The 12436-nt window shown below is 48.2% G+C and overlaps 7 protein-coding genes across 7 annotated transcripts; 2 read left to right on the top strand and 5 right to left on the bottom strand.

Annotated features, from left to right (window-relative positions):
- Positions 1-159: 159 nt before the first annotated feature.
- On the bottom strand, positions 160-1050 carry N7508_003626 (uncharacterized protein; the record flags this gene model as incomplete). Its single annotated transcript, XM_058461692.1, has 1 exon — positions 160-1050. One exon carries the CDS (start codon positions 1048-1050, stop codon positions 160-162), a length of 891 nt encoding a protein of 296 aa, XP_058322269.1.
- Positions 1051-2787: 1737 nt separating this feature from the next.
- Positions 2788-3054, top strand: N7508_003625 (uncharacterized protein; the record flags this gene model as incomplete). Its single annotated transcript, XM_058461691.1, has 2 exons — positions 2788-2886; positions 2938-3054. Coding segments are annotated over 2 exons (216 nt in total), but the record flags the coding sequence as incomplete, so codon positions are not given.
- Positions 3055-3086: 32 nt separating this feature from the next.
- On the top strand, positions 3087-3346 carry N7508_003624 (uncharacterized protein; the record flags this gene model as incomplete). The annotated part of the gene is made up of 2 exons (XM_058461690.1): positions 3087-3145; positions 3193-3346. 2 exons carry the CDS (start codon positions 3087-3089, stop codon positions 3344-3346), a joined length of 213 nt encoding a protein of 70 aa, XP_058322267.1.
- A 1010-nt stretch (positions 3347-4356) lies between these two features.
- On the bottom strand, positions 4357-6196 carry N7508_003623 (cytochrome P450; the record flags this gene model as incomplete). The annotated part of the gene is made up of 5 exons (XM_058461689.1): positions 4357-4531; positions 4627-4793; positions 4868-4978; positions 5040-5932; positions 5995-6196. 5 exons carry the CDS (start codon positions 6194-6196, stop codon positions 4357-4359), a joined length of 1548 nt encoding a protein of 515 aa, XP_058322266.1.
- Positions 6197-7418: 1222 nt separating this feature from the next.
- On the bottom strand, positions 7419-8330 carry sdh2 (succinate dehydrogenase iron-sulfur protein subunit SDH2; the record flags this gene model as incomplete). Its single annotated transcript, XM_058461688.1, has 3 exons — positions 7419-7739; positions 7789-7940; positions 7988-8330. The coding sequence occupies 3 exons, from the start codon at positions 8328-8330 to the stop codon at positions 7419-7421; spliced, it is 816 nt and encodes a 271-aa protein (XP_058322265.1).
- A 611-nt stretch (positions 8331-8941) lies between these two features.
- On the bottom strand, positions 8942-9965 carry N7508_003621 (uncharacterized protein; the record flags this gene model as incomplete). The annotated part of the gene is made up of 3 exons (XM_058461687.1): positions 8942-9461; positions 9511-9608; positions 9666-9965. 3 exons carry the CDS (start codon positions 9963-9965, stop codon positions 8942-8944), a joined length of 918 nt encoding a protein of 305 aa, XP_058322264.1.
- A 500-nt stretch (positions 9966-10465) lies between these two features.
- Positions 10466-11899, bottom strand: N7508_003620 (uncharacterized protein; the record flags this gene model as incomplete). Its single annotated transcript, XM_058461686.1, has 3 exons — positions 10466-10991; positions 11059-11567; positions 11681-11899. 3 exons carry the CDS (start codon positions 11897-11899, stop codon positions 10466-10468), a joined length of 1254 nt encoding a protein of 417 aa, XP_058322263.1.
- Positions 11900-12436: the final 537 nt, after the last annotated feature.

The following is a 12436-nucleotide window of genomic DNA, read 5'->3' as shown; positions in this document are numbered from 1 at the left end:
AAATTTCGTGGTATATAAAAGATTCCCAGAAAATGAAGCGCGCCACCAATTGATTGCCAAGGAATTCAAGTACAAAAAGAGCGGAAGTGACCAGCATAACTATTTGGTACAAAGGGTATCCAACATCGCACGCGACATATCATCACTTCGGTACTGAATTTAACGTCGGAGACCGAGACCAGCAAGAGGTCCCTTGATCATAGGTCCAACAAGAGGAAGACCACCGACAAGGTTGCCAACGGGGCCAGCAGCAGCAGATGCGCTGGGAGAGGGAGTAGCGCTGGAAGAAGCAGTAAGAGAACTGCTCTTGGATGGGGCGTGGATGAGAGGGTGAGTAGGGCTAGGAGCAACGACGGAGGCCTGAGAAACCATGGGGACCTCGGATGCCATGGGAGCTTGAGAGACCATGGGGGCTTCAGAGACCATAGGAGCCTCGGAGACAATGGGGGCCTGAGAGGCAACGGGAGCGGGAGCAGCAGCGGAGGCCTGAGATTGCATGGCGTCCTGGAAGTTCTGGATAGGGCGGGTAGGCTCGGCCTTCATGGCGTGAGAAGCCTCGATCATAGCGGAGTGAGTAGGCTCGGCCTTAGCGGAGTGGGTAGGAGTAATGTGGCTAGGCTCGGCGTTGACAGCAGGAATGGCTGGGACCAGGGGATTGGAGGGAGCCTCTGGCATCTTGTGCTTCGGGGCTTCAGGCTTGGGAGGGATATCAGCCATGGGCTCGGCTGCTGGCATATCAGGCACTGGCTCGTTGGAAGTTTCCTTCACGGCGTGGGTAGGGCTAGGGGTGCTAGGGTTTTGGGCGGACATCTTGGCAGACTCGGCCTGCTGGTAGGCCGCCATAGCACCGGAAATGCCGTCGCCGAAGTCGCCAAATCCATCATCGTTATCTTCATCGGTGACGGTAGAAGAGCCGGATGGGCCGAAGGGGAAGCCAGCAGTCATGTCGCTCATGTCGCCGAAAGCATCAGCAGAGTTCGAGCGACGAGCAGCTGGGGCGGCGATGGCGCCGACGGCGAAGAACGCCAGGGAGAGATATGTGTAGTGCATTATGTGTGGTTGGTCGAAACCCTAGTTTGAGGCGAATAAACGAAAGAATAAAAGGTCAGAGAAAAATGAAAGACTTGTTCGCGATCGGGTGAAAGGGATATAATGGCTTTTATGTAGAGAAGTATAGGATGTTGGATGTGTCTGTTATGGTTTGCGATCTGCCGCGTCTGCCATGCCTCACGCCTATATTGATAAGGATCAGCATCGTTGGGCTGGTGGGGTGACGACTACAGCATAGCAGAAGGGTGCATTATGCCCGATGGGTATGAGAAGGCTGGAGAAAGGGCTGGTTTTGGGACCCAAGTCCCGAGCTATGTTTGCTCTCTGGAATGATCGGCCAAGGACCTGCCCAGGGAAGCTTGTCAGAGGTTGAACAGAGCTTGTTCAAGCGGAAGTAACTGTCGATCATCGTTTCGCAACATAACCAAAGCGCGCAACAGCGCTACCTGCATGATGTTGAAAGGAAAGAGGACATGGTGGCGCACTCCAAGCTCCTGATTTTAGCGTCAGATCAATTTTTGTGGGGTATACTCGGATAAACAGAGGAATAGGTCCAAGCTGCAGCTTCTTTCCAATTGAAATGTTAATGTTCTTAACTTCGTCGTCCATCATCATCACCGGTTTAATATTGACACTAGGAACCTTTACTAAGGGACCCTCTTTAGCCTAACAGAATCACCTAATCACTACAAAGGCCTGATTACAGGACCAGCAAATCGCGTGTAGGGGTGTCTGGCACGCGAGAGTTATTCCCCTAGCAACCCTGTTCACCCCTTGCTGCACCAACCCCAATGACAGCATTGTACCAGCCTACTTTGAACCAAATAAGGCTGGTTGTTGTTATTACTCCTTTCAATAACATACTCTGGATATCGCGTCATACATTGTCGCTGTCCCAGCGCATTATTCTTATTAAGTTAGCCTGCATCATGCATGATCCTGCCCCTCAATTAATAGCCCTGGCTTGATATATCAAACATCGTCTGCTGGATGGTTTTAATCAAAAGCTTAGAACCATTCTACTGGATAAGATCATTTTTATTTGGCCTGTCTCTCGGTTTCTTAGAGGAAATATGGTAGAACGATGGAATTATATGCCACTTATGACAATACATTTAGCGCTCAACGCTATCAGTGTTGACAGTGATACTGCCTCTTCTGGTTACGATCGTCTTGTTCTCGAAAGCCATCGACAATCTTTCATATTCTCCGTTTTTTTTTCCTACCTTGGATGCTATAGTCGAGGGAGCCCCGACTGTGGTTTGAAGTAATTATTGCAACGTGGGAGTTCAGGTGGAGGAAGCGCGTTACCCAAACCCTCTCGTCACTAGAACAACATAGCAATTGCACAATATCAGGGCTAAATTGCTGATGCATGGATAGCGAGACGCTAGGTTGTCTCTCATAGTGCCATCGCAGCTATAATGGTGCAATATACCTCTCACTTCAAAACAATCGTGAGTTACGACGCAACTTTGTACGCATAGAATTGGATTGCTACACGTCGAAAAACAACAGCCGGGGAGATCATGATACTTTTCCCGTATATATCTTAAGTTAACCTCAGATTAGTTAGTGGCGTTACACAAACTCACTAAATACGCACCAAATACGTCTTCTCTTACTACGATGATGCCATTTCACCCCAGCAATCACACTAACGTTAGCTACTCCAGCTTAAAAGTAGACAAACTGGCCGGATTTAATTAACACTTCAGTATAATATAGTGATTCTAGGGCGACATCATGATCCCAAGGATACTTTCGAATACGAAGAATGCTACGAGCACGGTCACTTCCGTCATTGAAACTGACCCAAAAGAAGAGAGAGCTCTAGTAAGTCCCTCGAATACAGCCACATGTTCTCTAAAAGTGATAATTCTATAGGTATGGCGCCTAGATCTATTCTTCCTAACGATCGGCTTCCTAGGCTACGTCTTCAAGTATCTAGATCAGACCAATATTGTGGGTTCATCTGGGACACTTGAAGCAGTATCGTTCTAATTAGCTGGAGGAGTAATGCATACGTCTCTGGAATGGAGACAGATCTCAAGCTGTATGGAAATGAGCTTAACTACTTTACGACTTTCTTCAAGTACGTTGCCCTTTCCTGCATTGAACTGCTCCTACTAACGTGAATAGCATTGGATATATGATCATGCTTTATCCTTCGTGCATCATCATATCCCATGCTGGTCCGTCAATTTGGCTACCTGCATGCGAGGTAATTCACACATACGAGGTTTTCTATATCGAGTGCTCTGACAGTCTTGCCAGATTATCTGGGGCGTATTGACATGTTGTTTATCAACGGTTACCAGTGCAAAACAGGTAGATATGAACAAACCATTAAACAAGTATATCTAATGAGGATACAGGTCTATGGTTTGCGTTTTCTAATCGGCTTCTATAAATACTCATTGAATTTGTAAGACGATGAACATTACGTCATTGATCATCTTGATCATACGACCCGCAAATAAAAGTGCCTACATGGCCGGTTGGTATATTAATTATGCTGGGGCGTGAGTATCCTTTTCAACCTTGGCACAATTACTCGGACTAATAATGACAGAGTCTCAACTATGCTTCTTTGCGCTTGGGCAGCTGCACATCTAGAAAATGAACCTCAAGTATGGACGGCTCTCTTTGCGACTGGGACTCTTTTTTCGTACCTGTTCAGTGCTTTCTTGCCTATCGCTGCGTATCCCGCTGCTGAGACACCACATTGGAGAATTGGTGCGAACGCATCGCAAATATGTTGTGTCTGTTACGGTCTAGCCCCGACGATATATTCAACTTACATTGAATTCAACTCAACTTAACATCCTGCCTGCAAGAACCAGACTAGAGCATGTCAAAAGGCAAAAAGCAATCCAAAGCTAGTCAACAAAGTCTGACATCAGATTCTAAACCCCTTACCCAATTAGGCATGAGACGGCAAACCCGAGATTCTATATATTAAAATCACAAAAAATGATGCGCGCATGGGCTTAGCGCTAAATCCCCACAACGAATAGCAACTAATATATGTATGCACCCAAATAGGAAGGACACTAGACCCCTGTCTGCATGTCAGTCCCATTTTAATTCAATCCATCTACCAACCGTAACTAAAGAACACGTCGTAAGTCCAACTAAGGAAATTCTAAACACTTTCAACACATAATCATGATTCATGATTTATGATTCCAAGGCGAAAGTACTAAAATGCAGGATCACAGACCTATCCACACAACAAATTGACCCATAAATATTGACATCAGAAAGTTACAGCACAATGTACTTTGTCGCACCAGTTCAATCTCACTTCTCTAAAATTCCCGTCACAATAGCTCTAACGCCCAAAAGCCCAGTCTTGGGACATCCAATGCCGAGCTCACGATAAACAGTAATATTATCCACGGTAGTCTCGTAAAGTTCGAAATCAATACGACGCGCAATATGAGCAAGAGCTAGGTAAATCTCGGCATAGGCAAGACTTTTCCTGTTAGTCCAAATGGACAAGTGTACACCGCAAGAATGTGGAGTCGATTCCTGCTAGGGGCGGGGATGGGATGGGAAGTGGGAACTCACTTTATCCCGAGACATTGTCTGCTTCCCTTTGTGAACGAGACAATAAAGCGACTTAGGTATTCGCCTTTCTCTGCGGCGCGCACCCAGCGCTCTGGGTCGAACTTTTCGGGTTCTGGGAAAAGCGCTGAGTCCATGTGGACGAAGTAGTTTGATTGGCTGACTGGAGTCTGGATTTTGCATGGTGAGTGTATGTACATGTATAGTGCATGTGGCAAAGGAGCAATGGGTATTGTTGACTTACTCCGGCGGGGATGGCCCAGTCTTTGTAGAGCATGGGCTCGGTCGGCGAAACCCGAGCTAGGCGAGCTGTCATGCCATGGCTAAGGCGAAGGCCTTCGTTTACAACGCCCGTCTAACAAACAAGTTTCGAGTCAGCAATTTTCCAATCCCCAGAGAAAAGAGTAAGATCCCACCAGATAAGGCAACCCCTCCAAATCCGTCCACGAGGCCCTAGACAAAGGCGTGGCAAGTACACTCTTCAACTCAACACGCAGTTTGGCCAGAATATCCTTATCCCGCGACAGATAGAACATAGAAACAGCAATTGCCCGGGCAGTAGTTTCGGTCCCGGCACCAAGAAGCAAAGCAGACTCATCCTCAAGGCGATCAAGAACACGCTCATGGGCAGGCACATCCAAACTAGTCAACGCATCAAAAACAGTCGAGCGCCCCTTGTCCTGGCCCTCAATCCCATTCTTCTCCTTCTCCTTCTTATCCTGCTGTTTCTGCACAGTCTCAGCAGCCTGTCTCCGCAATCGATTCTTCAAATCAAACAGATCAGCCATGCAGGGCTGCAACCAACGCAAAAGCGCCGGCGGCGCAGCTCTAAACGCCGTAATCAGGAACGGGAAGAACCGGTTGATATGCCACATAACCATCAAACCGTTCACCGCATCTGCGAGATCATTACTGCGGCAGCCGGCGCTGTCATCTAGGTAGCCATGGCTCCAGCCGTAGGAATATTGGGTGATAACATCGGCAGTCAAGGCTGCGAAATCGAGATGAAGACGGAGGACCGTGCCGGCCTTGTAGGCATTTTCGAAATTGCTAATGAGTTTGTCGACTTTCTCGTGGATTAGTGGGGTAAGGCTTTGCACGCTGCGTTTGGAGAAGTAGTTGTTCAGGATGTTGCGGCGGAAGCGGTGGTGGTCGTGGCCAATTGTTCCAACTAGGGAATATGGTGCGCCAAAGGCCACGGCGTATTTGGGGTCTTTTGCTCTTTTGCGTGCGCTGCCTGCATGGATTTCGTCGTAGTAGTATGAGTCTTTGATGTGGATTTCTCGTGGGTTGATGCGCACGATTGGGCCTAATTTGTGTCAGTTGGCTATATCGTATACTTCCGACCCATTGTTGGAGGGATATAGTTACCATATTCCTTGTGCATACGCTCGATTTCCCAGAGGTACATGCCACTCTTGATAACATCGTAGTAGAACTCATAGAGAAAGGTAGCAGCGGCAATCTTCGGACCAGGGAATTTCGACAACGGATGAAAGTATAAATTGTAGATAGTTCTCAGCGCAAAAAACCCAAGAAGCGACGCCACCGCGGTCCCAGTATATTCCATCATGGTGATACAAAAGCAAGAGGAGCGAATGAGGCTCAACTAACAGTATAGTATCGGAGAGGAAAAAGATTGAAGGAAACGAAAAGGAAAGAAGAAGAGAATGGAACCCACAGAGGACCTGCAGAGTAATATAACGTACAGTAACGACCTAGTGCAATAAATCCAACAAAAATAATTTGAAAACAAGAGCTTCCACACGACCAATCCACGGCTACCTAATTCCAGATAGCAAGACCGGGGAGCAGCCAACGCCAACGCTCACGGCCCCCACTAACAGACTAGGTATACATAGAGCACACAGCGATTCGTCGAGTCAGTCATCCGATCTCTCGCCCTCATGCAGGCTGCAGGCTAAAGGCCGCCGGTCTAGGGCACATCTCACGCTAGGACTAGGACCGGCGCGAACACAATAGGCCTGTCCCGCCAACCCCGGTAATTACAACAATGGATGGTGTATCCGTATGTCGGCTAGCCAATGCGAACACCAATGTGATATGTATGCAGCTAGGTACCGCATGCATGGTTTATGCCAATCTACCCTTTCATCCACATCCCCTCATGCGAGCCAGGATTCGAACGGTCCAATTAAAGATTGGGATGGAGTCGAAGTGAAATAGGCTGGGAAGTAGGTGGGTGCATCGCACATGAAAAATGCGAACAACGGAAAAAGTAACTATGGAAAATAAGAGAAAGCGAGAGCGAAAAAGACAGCAAAACAGAAGAAAAAAATAGAACGATATGGACTATCTGGTAATCGAAACCAGGACCTCCCGCACGCTCGCGAATGCGAAGCGGGCGCACTACCAACTGTGCTAACAGCCCAGATTAGTAATCACGTGGTCTCTCATTACGATGTCTGAAGTCACGAGTGGCTGACCGCTTTGGGGCTGAACATATAGCCGCCGGGGTAAATGCTCTGGGGTTCGCTTAGCATTGTTTGGATGGGGTATAGATGCTGATGTTAAGAAATAAAGAGTGTGTATTTACAGAAACAATAATGATACAAACAAGGGTGAAAGAGAGTAAAGTGAATACACAGTTGCTATAATGCCAAATGGACTACCAGTGCATTCCTGTAAGAAACAAAGGTCCACAATTTACACCTATGAAAACATCCGTAAAAGCGGAGAAAAAATAGAACAAGTATAGAAGAGAAACATAGGAAAAACAGCTGGAAACACATTGGACAGAAAAGAAAATTCCGTACTCCATTTTAGATCCAAATCTAGACAGCCAACATCTTCTTGACCTCGGCAATGGCGCGACCGGGGTTCAGACCCTTGGGGCAAGTCCGTGTGCAGTTGAGAATGGTGTGGCAACGGTAGACACTCATGCTGTTGTCAAGAGCAGCCTTGCGCTCAGCGGTCTTCTCATCACGAGAATCGGCCAGCCAGCGGAAGGATTGAAGCAGAATGGCGGGTCCGAGGTACTCCTCGCTGTTCCACCAGTAGGATGGGCAGGAGGTTGAGCAGCAGGCGCAGAGAATACATTCGTAGAGACCGTCGAGCTTCTTGCGGTCCTCGGGACTTTGGCGGAATTCGAGACCCTGATAGATGTTAGATATGCTTGGCTATAAGCGTAAATGGTTGACTTACGTCTTCGGTGGGGGTGTCGCGCTGGAGATATGGCTTGATGGACTTGTATTGCTTGTAGAAGTGGGTCAGATCAGGGACAAGGTCCTTGACGACGTAGGTGTGAGGCAGAGGGTAGATGCGAGACTCGGACTTGGTGTCCGTTGGAATGCGGCCTGTGTGGGTTAGCTGAGTCGAGCCTGGAGAGATCGTGGAAGCATACACAAGCAGGCGAGGGTGTTGACACCGTCAATGTTCATCGCGCAAGAACCACAGATACCCTCACGGCAGGATCGGCGGAAAGTCAGGGTAGGGTCAAGTTCGTTCTTTATCCGGATGAGCGCATCAAGCATCATGGGTCCGGTCTTGTTGAGGTCGAGGTCGTAGGACTGCATCTGAGGCTTCTCGCTGGGCTGGTCCGGGTTCCAGCGGTAGACCTTGAAGGTCTTCATCTTGGGCTGCTCGGTGGGAGTAGGCTCAACAGTCGCATAGGTGCGAGCGAAGGCAGGGCGGAACATTGGCCGCGACGCCGCGAAGAGGCGCGAGGTGGTGCGGAGGGAGGCCATGGCGGGCGATCGGAAGGTGAAAAAACACCTGGAAGAGGAAAGAGGTGGGAAGGAGAGACAGCAATGAGCTGAGTAGAGGTGGAATAGAGCAGAAGAGGGGAGATAATCAAATAATCAGTAATAAAATGGGATCTCTAGGGATCTTAGCCACCAGAAACCAGATATTCAAGACAAAATGAAGTCCAAAGGAGTCTCTACACTAACCTCGGGTTTGAAAGTCGGCTACTTGCTGACTCATGCACTTTCCACCAATCACATCGAAGGTAATTGCAAGCGTCGGGCGGACACGGCGTCGCTCCTTGAAGGGAATTGTCTACTGCCGACAACTCTTCCGACTGCCACGCTGAATGGACTCAATGGAGCTTGAATCTAGTGCCGAACAAGATGAATTTGTTCTCTGTTATCTGATCTACCTCTGTCTCCCCCATTGACCCTGGATCCCCCAAATCCACAGACTGGTTGCCTCAGGCTCCAAGGCTACTCCCGGTTTGGTTGCCGACAGGGTAACGGCTACTCCGCTGCCTCGGAATCGATACAGCCTCACATGTCATGGTCATTATCAGAGACATTATTATTTTATTGACTTTATGTTTCTAGCTCATTGTTGACTACTAACCCCGATTGACATAGTTCTGATGCCACTCATAGTCCTGGTCCTTCAACAGATCCCGAATGGCATCTCGCGGCGACACAGGATCCCGTCCTAGCAAGTCCGCCATCAGAGGATCGATTGTACTCGTCTCCCCCTTCGAAATCGCATCATACCAAGATGTCATTGCCCGGAAGAAACCCTCCGATTTCCCTCCTTCGTCGGTCGCTGCTTTCAGCGTGACAAATTCGTCCGGAGAAACAAGCTTGAATTGAACCTGTCGCCCGGTCGTCTCGTTGATCAAATCCACAATTCCAGAGAATGTGATGGTCTGTTGTGCGGTGAGAAGTACAATCTCCTTGTCATGTCCTCCGCGCATCATCAGGCGTGCTGTGGCTTCGCCTAGCTCTGCTCGCAGGGTGAATGCTACTGGTCCATCGGATGGGAGGTAGACGGTTGATGTGCTGGGATACCAACCCAGAAACACTGGGAAGGCGTCGGTGTATAAGCCCTCGCGGATGGACGTGAAGTTGATATCAGCCCTGGCTGATGTTAGTGGTGCTTACATCTCACGGTCGGGCCTGGGCTTACTGTCTCATCATCTCTTCTGTCAGCAGATGGGCTTGTTGGACATTCGCCTTGGAATCTGAGCCATATCCGCCAAATGCGAGAGATGTATACCACACCTGCTACACATGTCAATTAAGTAATGTGCATCGAGAGATCGATCAACTTGCATGTTTCACATTCATCTTCTTCGCTGCATCCACAAAGTTCTGGTGCTGCTTGCGACGTTTCTCAACATCAAAGGTATCAGTGCTCACAAAGAGCAGATTATCCACGTCTTCAAATGCAGACTGTAGCGATTGAGGGTCCTCATAGTTGACCACCCGAAAGGCGATCCCCCGGCCTTCGAATTGTTTGCGGTTCGCCTCTTTTGAGGATGCTGCTGCGACTTCTGACCCGGGGACATTTGCGAGGAGGTGAGAGAGTACCTGTGAGCCAAGGCCACCGGTTGCTCCTGTAACGAGATACTTGAGAGTCATGTTGGGACGGATGTAGTAGAATTAATTGTTTTTCAAGCGAAAAGCCAGCACAACAAATCAAGTGTAGTCGGTTGAATAAATATTATATTTTCGATATAGGCAATGGCCTTTTATACATTTCCTTTCCATTAAATGAGGGAGAAATGATAGCTTTACGTCATAGCTCGAAACGGTTCTGAACATTAGTAAGCTCGCGCTATTGATAATCAGCGTATGCACGCTATCCCACTACGCCAAAACCAGGTAAGATCATGCATCTTCGCGAATGAGAAGCTTTCAACTAAGCTACTTACGAGAGATCATTTCATCCATTCCGAAGGCTCGCTTTTCGTTCTGTCCGAAGCCGTGAAGTAGCCTGACACACAATGAGAGGAGACTATATATTTTCCGCTATCCCACAACATCGTCGACAAAATGTATGCAGCACAACCTCGAATCCAAGAATAAAGAGACAAACTTTTGAATTAAATAAATTACACTAATAAGATCCACCCCCCATATTAGCTAGCCCTACTCCCAGGTCTCTTTCCACCCTCAATAGAAGATCCCGAACCACCCCTGGACCCCTCAGGACTCTCAACCCTCGTAACATCAACAACATTAGTAACCCGAATGCCAGGCCCCTTCAAATGAGCCGCACGGACACTGTCCGTATCCCCATTCCTAATCCCATCCCTAGTCCCGACAGAAACCTCACTAGGCATCATCTCATAATCATCACCACCAAGCTTCGACCAATTGATGAGCCGCTTGTTATCGCGGTTACTAGACGTAGCACCACTAAGCGGCTTCGAATGACTGTGCAATTTGGTCGACCGCGAGCGGGTGTGGCTGGATGTGTATTCGGTAAGGTGGGCGAAGAGGTTGCCGAAGACTGGTTTCAGAGCTGGCACCGAAAGGGCGATTAGGGTTCCTGCTATTTCGGCGTTTTCGATGCACAGCATCGGATTGTAGGCCCAGCTGCCGTCGGATGCCCATTGACCTATTGCTACTAGCCAGACGCGGACTGCGGAGATGACAATTACGCTGGAGGGGTTATTAGTTGGTTTTGTTTTGTTTGAGATGGCGTGGTAAGCGGTGGCAAGGGACTTACAAGACACCGGGGAACATGACGATAGAGAGTTTGATCTTCTTCTTTAATGAGACGTGGAGTCCCTTGATGAGGAATGCTGGGATGGCGAACATGAGGATGTCGCATGCAAGGGAGAGACCTGAGTTCACGGAGTAGACCAAGCCCCAGCTGAGGCAGTTATAGGTCCTAGGTTCTGTTTGCCATTCGTACGGCCAGAGACCTGTTACCGGTCTGCAGTGGAAGATCAAAAGGAAGAGTTGGGGTAGGTAAGCGGCGAAGAGGAGCGGTGCAGCGATGATGATGCTCATGTGTAGTTTTGTTGAGCGGGCAGTGAGGCGGTAATAGAATGCTAGACCGGAGAGACGACATAGGAAAAGGGCTGTTGTGTATAGGACGTGGGCGACGAAGTCGAGAACTTCGGTTTGGCGCACTGTTGGCATAGACAGGACATATTGGATGTATTCAATGTGTCGGCCACTTCCTAAGTTGATGAGGACGATTGAGAGGACGACAATTATGATATAGAAAATCTACCGTAGAGTAAATGTTAGTATATCGCATAGTCATTTCGTGCATGCGCTAATTGCTGTAGCATGCATTATGTGGGCGCGTGCAGATCTGGGGTGAATAGTGGAGGACGTACAAATGTCAAGATGGCCAATGCATCGTCCAGACCGATTTTCTTGACGATGAAAGCTCGTGCGTATAGACGTAGGATCATCAAAATGCCTGTGAAGCAGATCATGAAAATTATTCCCACAATGGCCGAGTGATCGCGGGACTGGGCGAGGTATTCTAGCGAGACATTGCTTGGAATTCTTCCTGCTGCAGATGCAACAAGGATATCGGCGGGAATCGTCATGGCGAATGTTCAAGCGAGTGACATGATCAGAGTGTGTAGTTATCTTGATCGAAGCATTGGTGTAATTGAAGGTGGGATAATGCCTATGCAAAAGAAAGGTCTAATGAGTGTGAATGCTTGAGGAAACTGGACCCGGAAGCGGGTCTAGTTTTCAATAATAGTTGTTCTGAGAACCAACAAGGTGCTGGTTCTGGGTGTGCCGAGCCTAGGATATCAATCTGCGGAGTGGATCTTAGACTCCGAGGTTCTGGTCAAATCAGAACCGTTTCTTCCAGGATAATGAGACCATTATTATTCATTGACTTCACGTTTGACACATAAGTTTGTTTGACTTTAGCTAAAGTATAAATCATCGGGCACAAATTCTCCGTAGGTTCGAGATGATTTTGTATATGAGAATGCTGTAATATTGTCAACAATAGATGCATGTTCCAGATGTTCATCGCTTGGAAATGCCTACCTATTCAAACTCTACGCGTCTAGTGGGGGATCGTTGTGCCAGTGGCGCAGGGGTTTACTGAAGGATAATGGCAAAAT

The sequence above is a fragment of the Penicillium antarcticum genome (genome assembly GCF_028974205.1).
Source record: "Penicillium antarcticum strain IBT 31339 chromosome Unknown utg000003l_segment0_segment0, whole genome shotgun sequence".
NCBI classification, from domain to species: Eukaryota; Fungi; Ascomycota; class Eurotiomycetes; order Eurotiales; family Aspergillaceae; genus Penicillium; species Penicillium antarcticum.
This window is presented reverse-complemented; position numbering and strand designations above follow the sequence as displayed.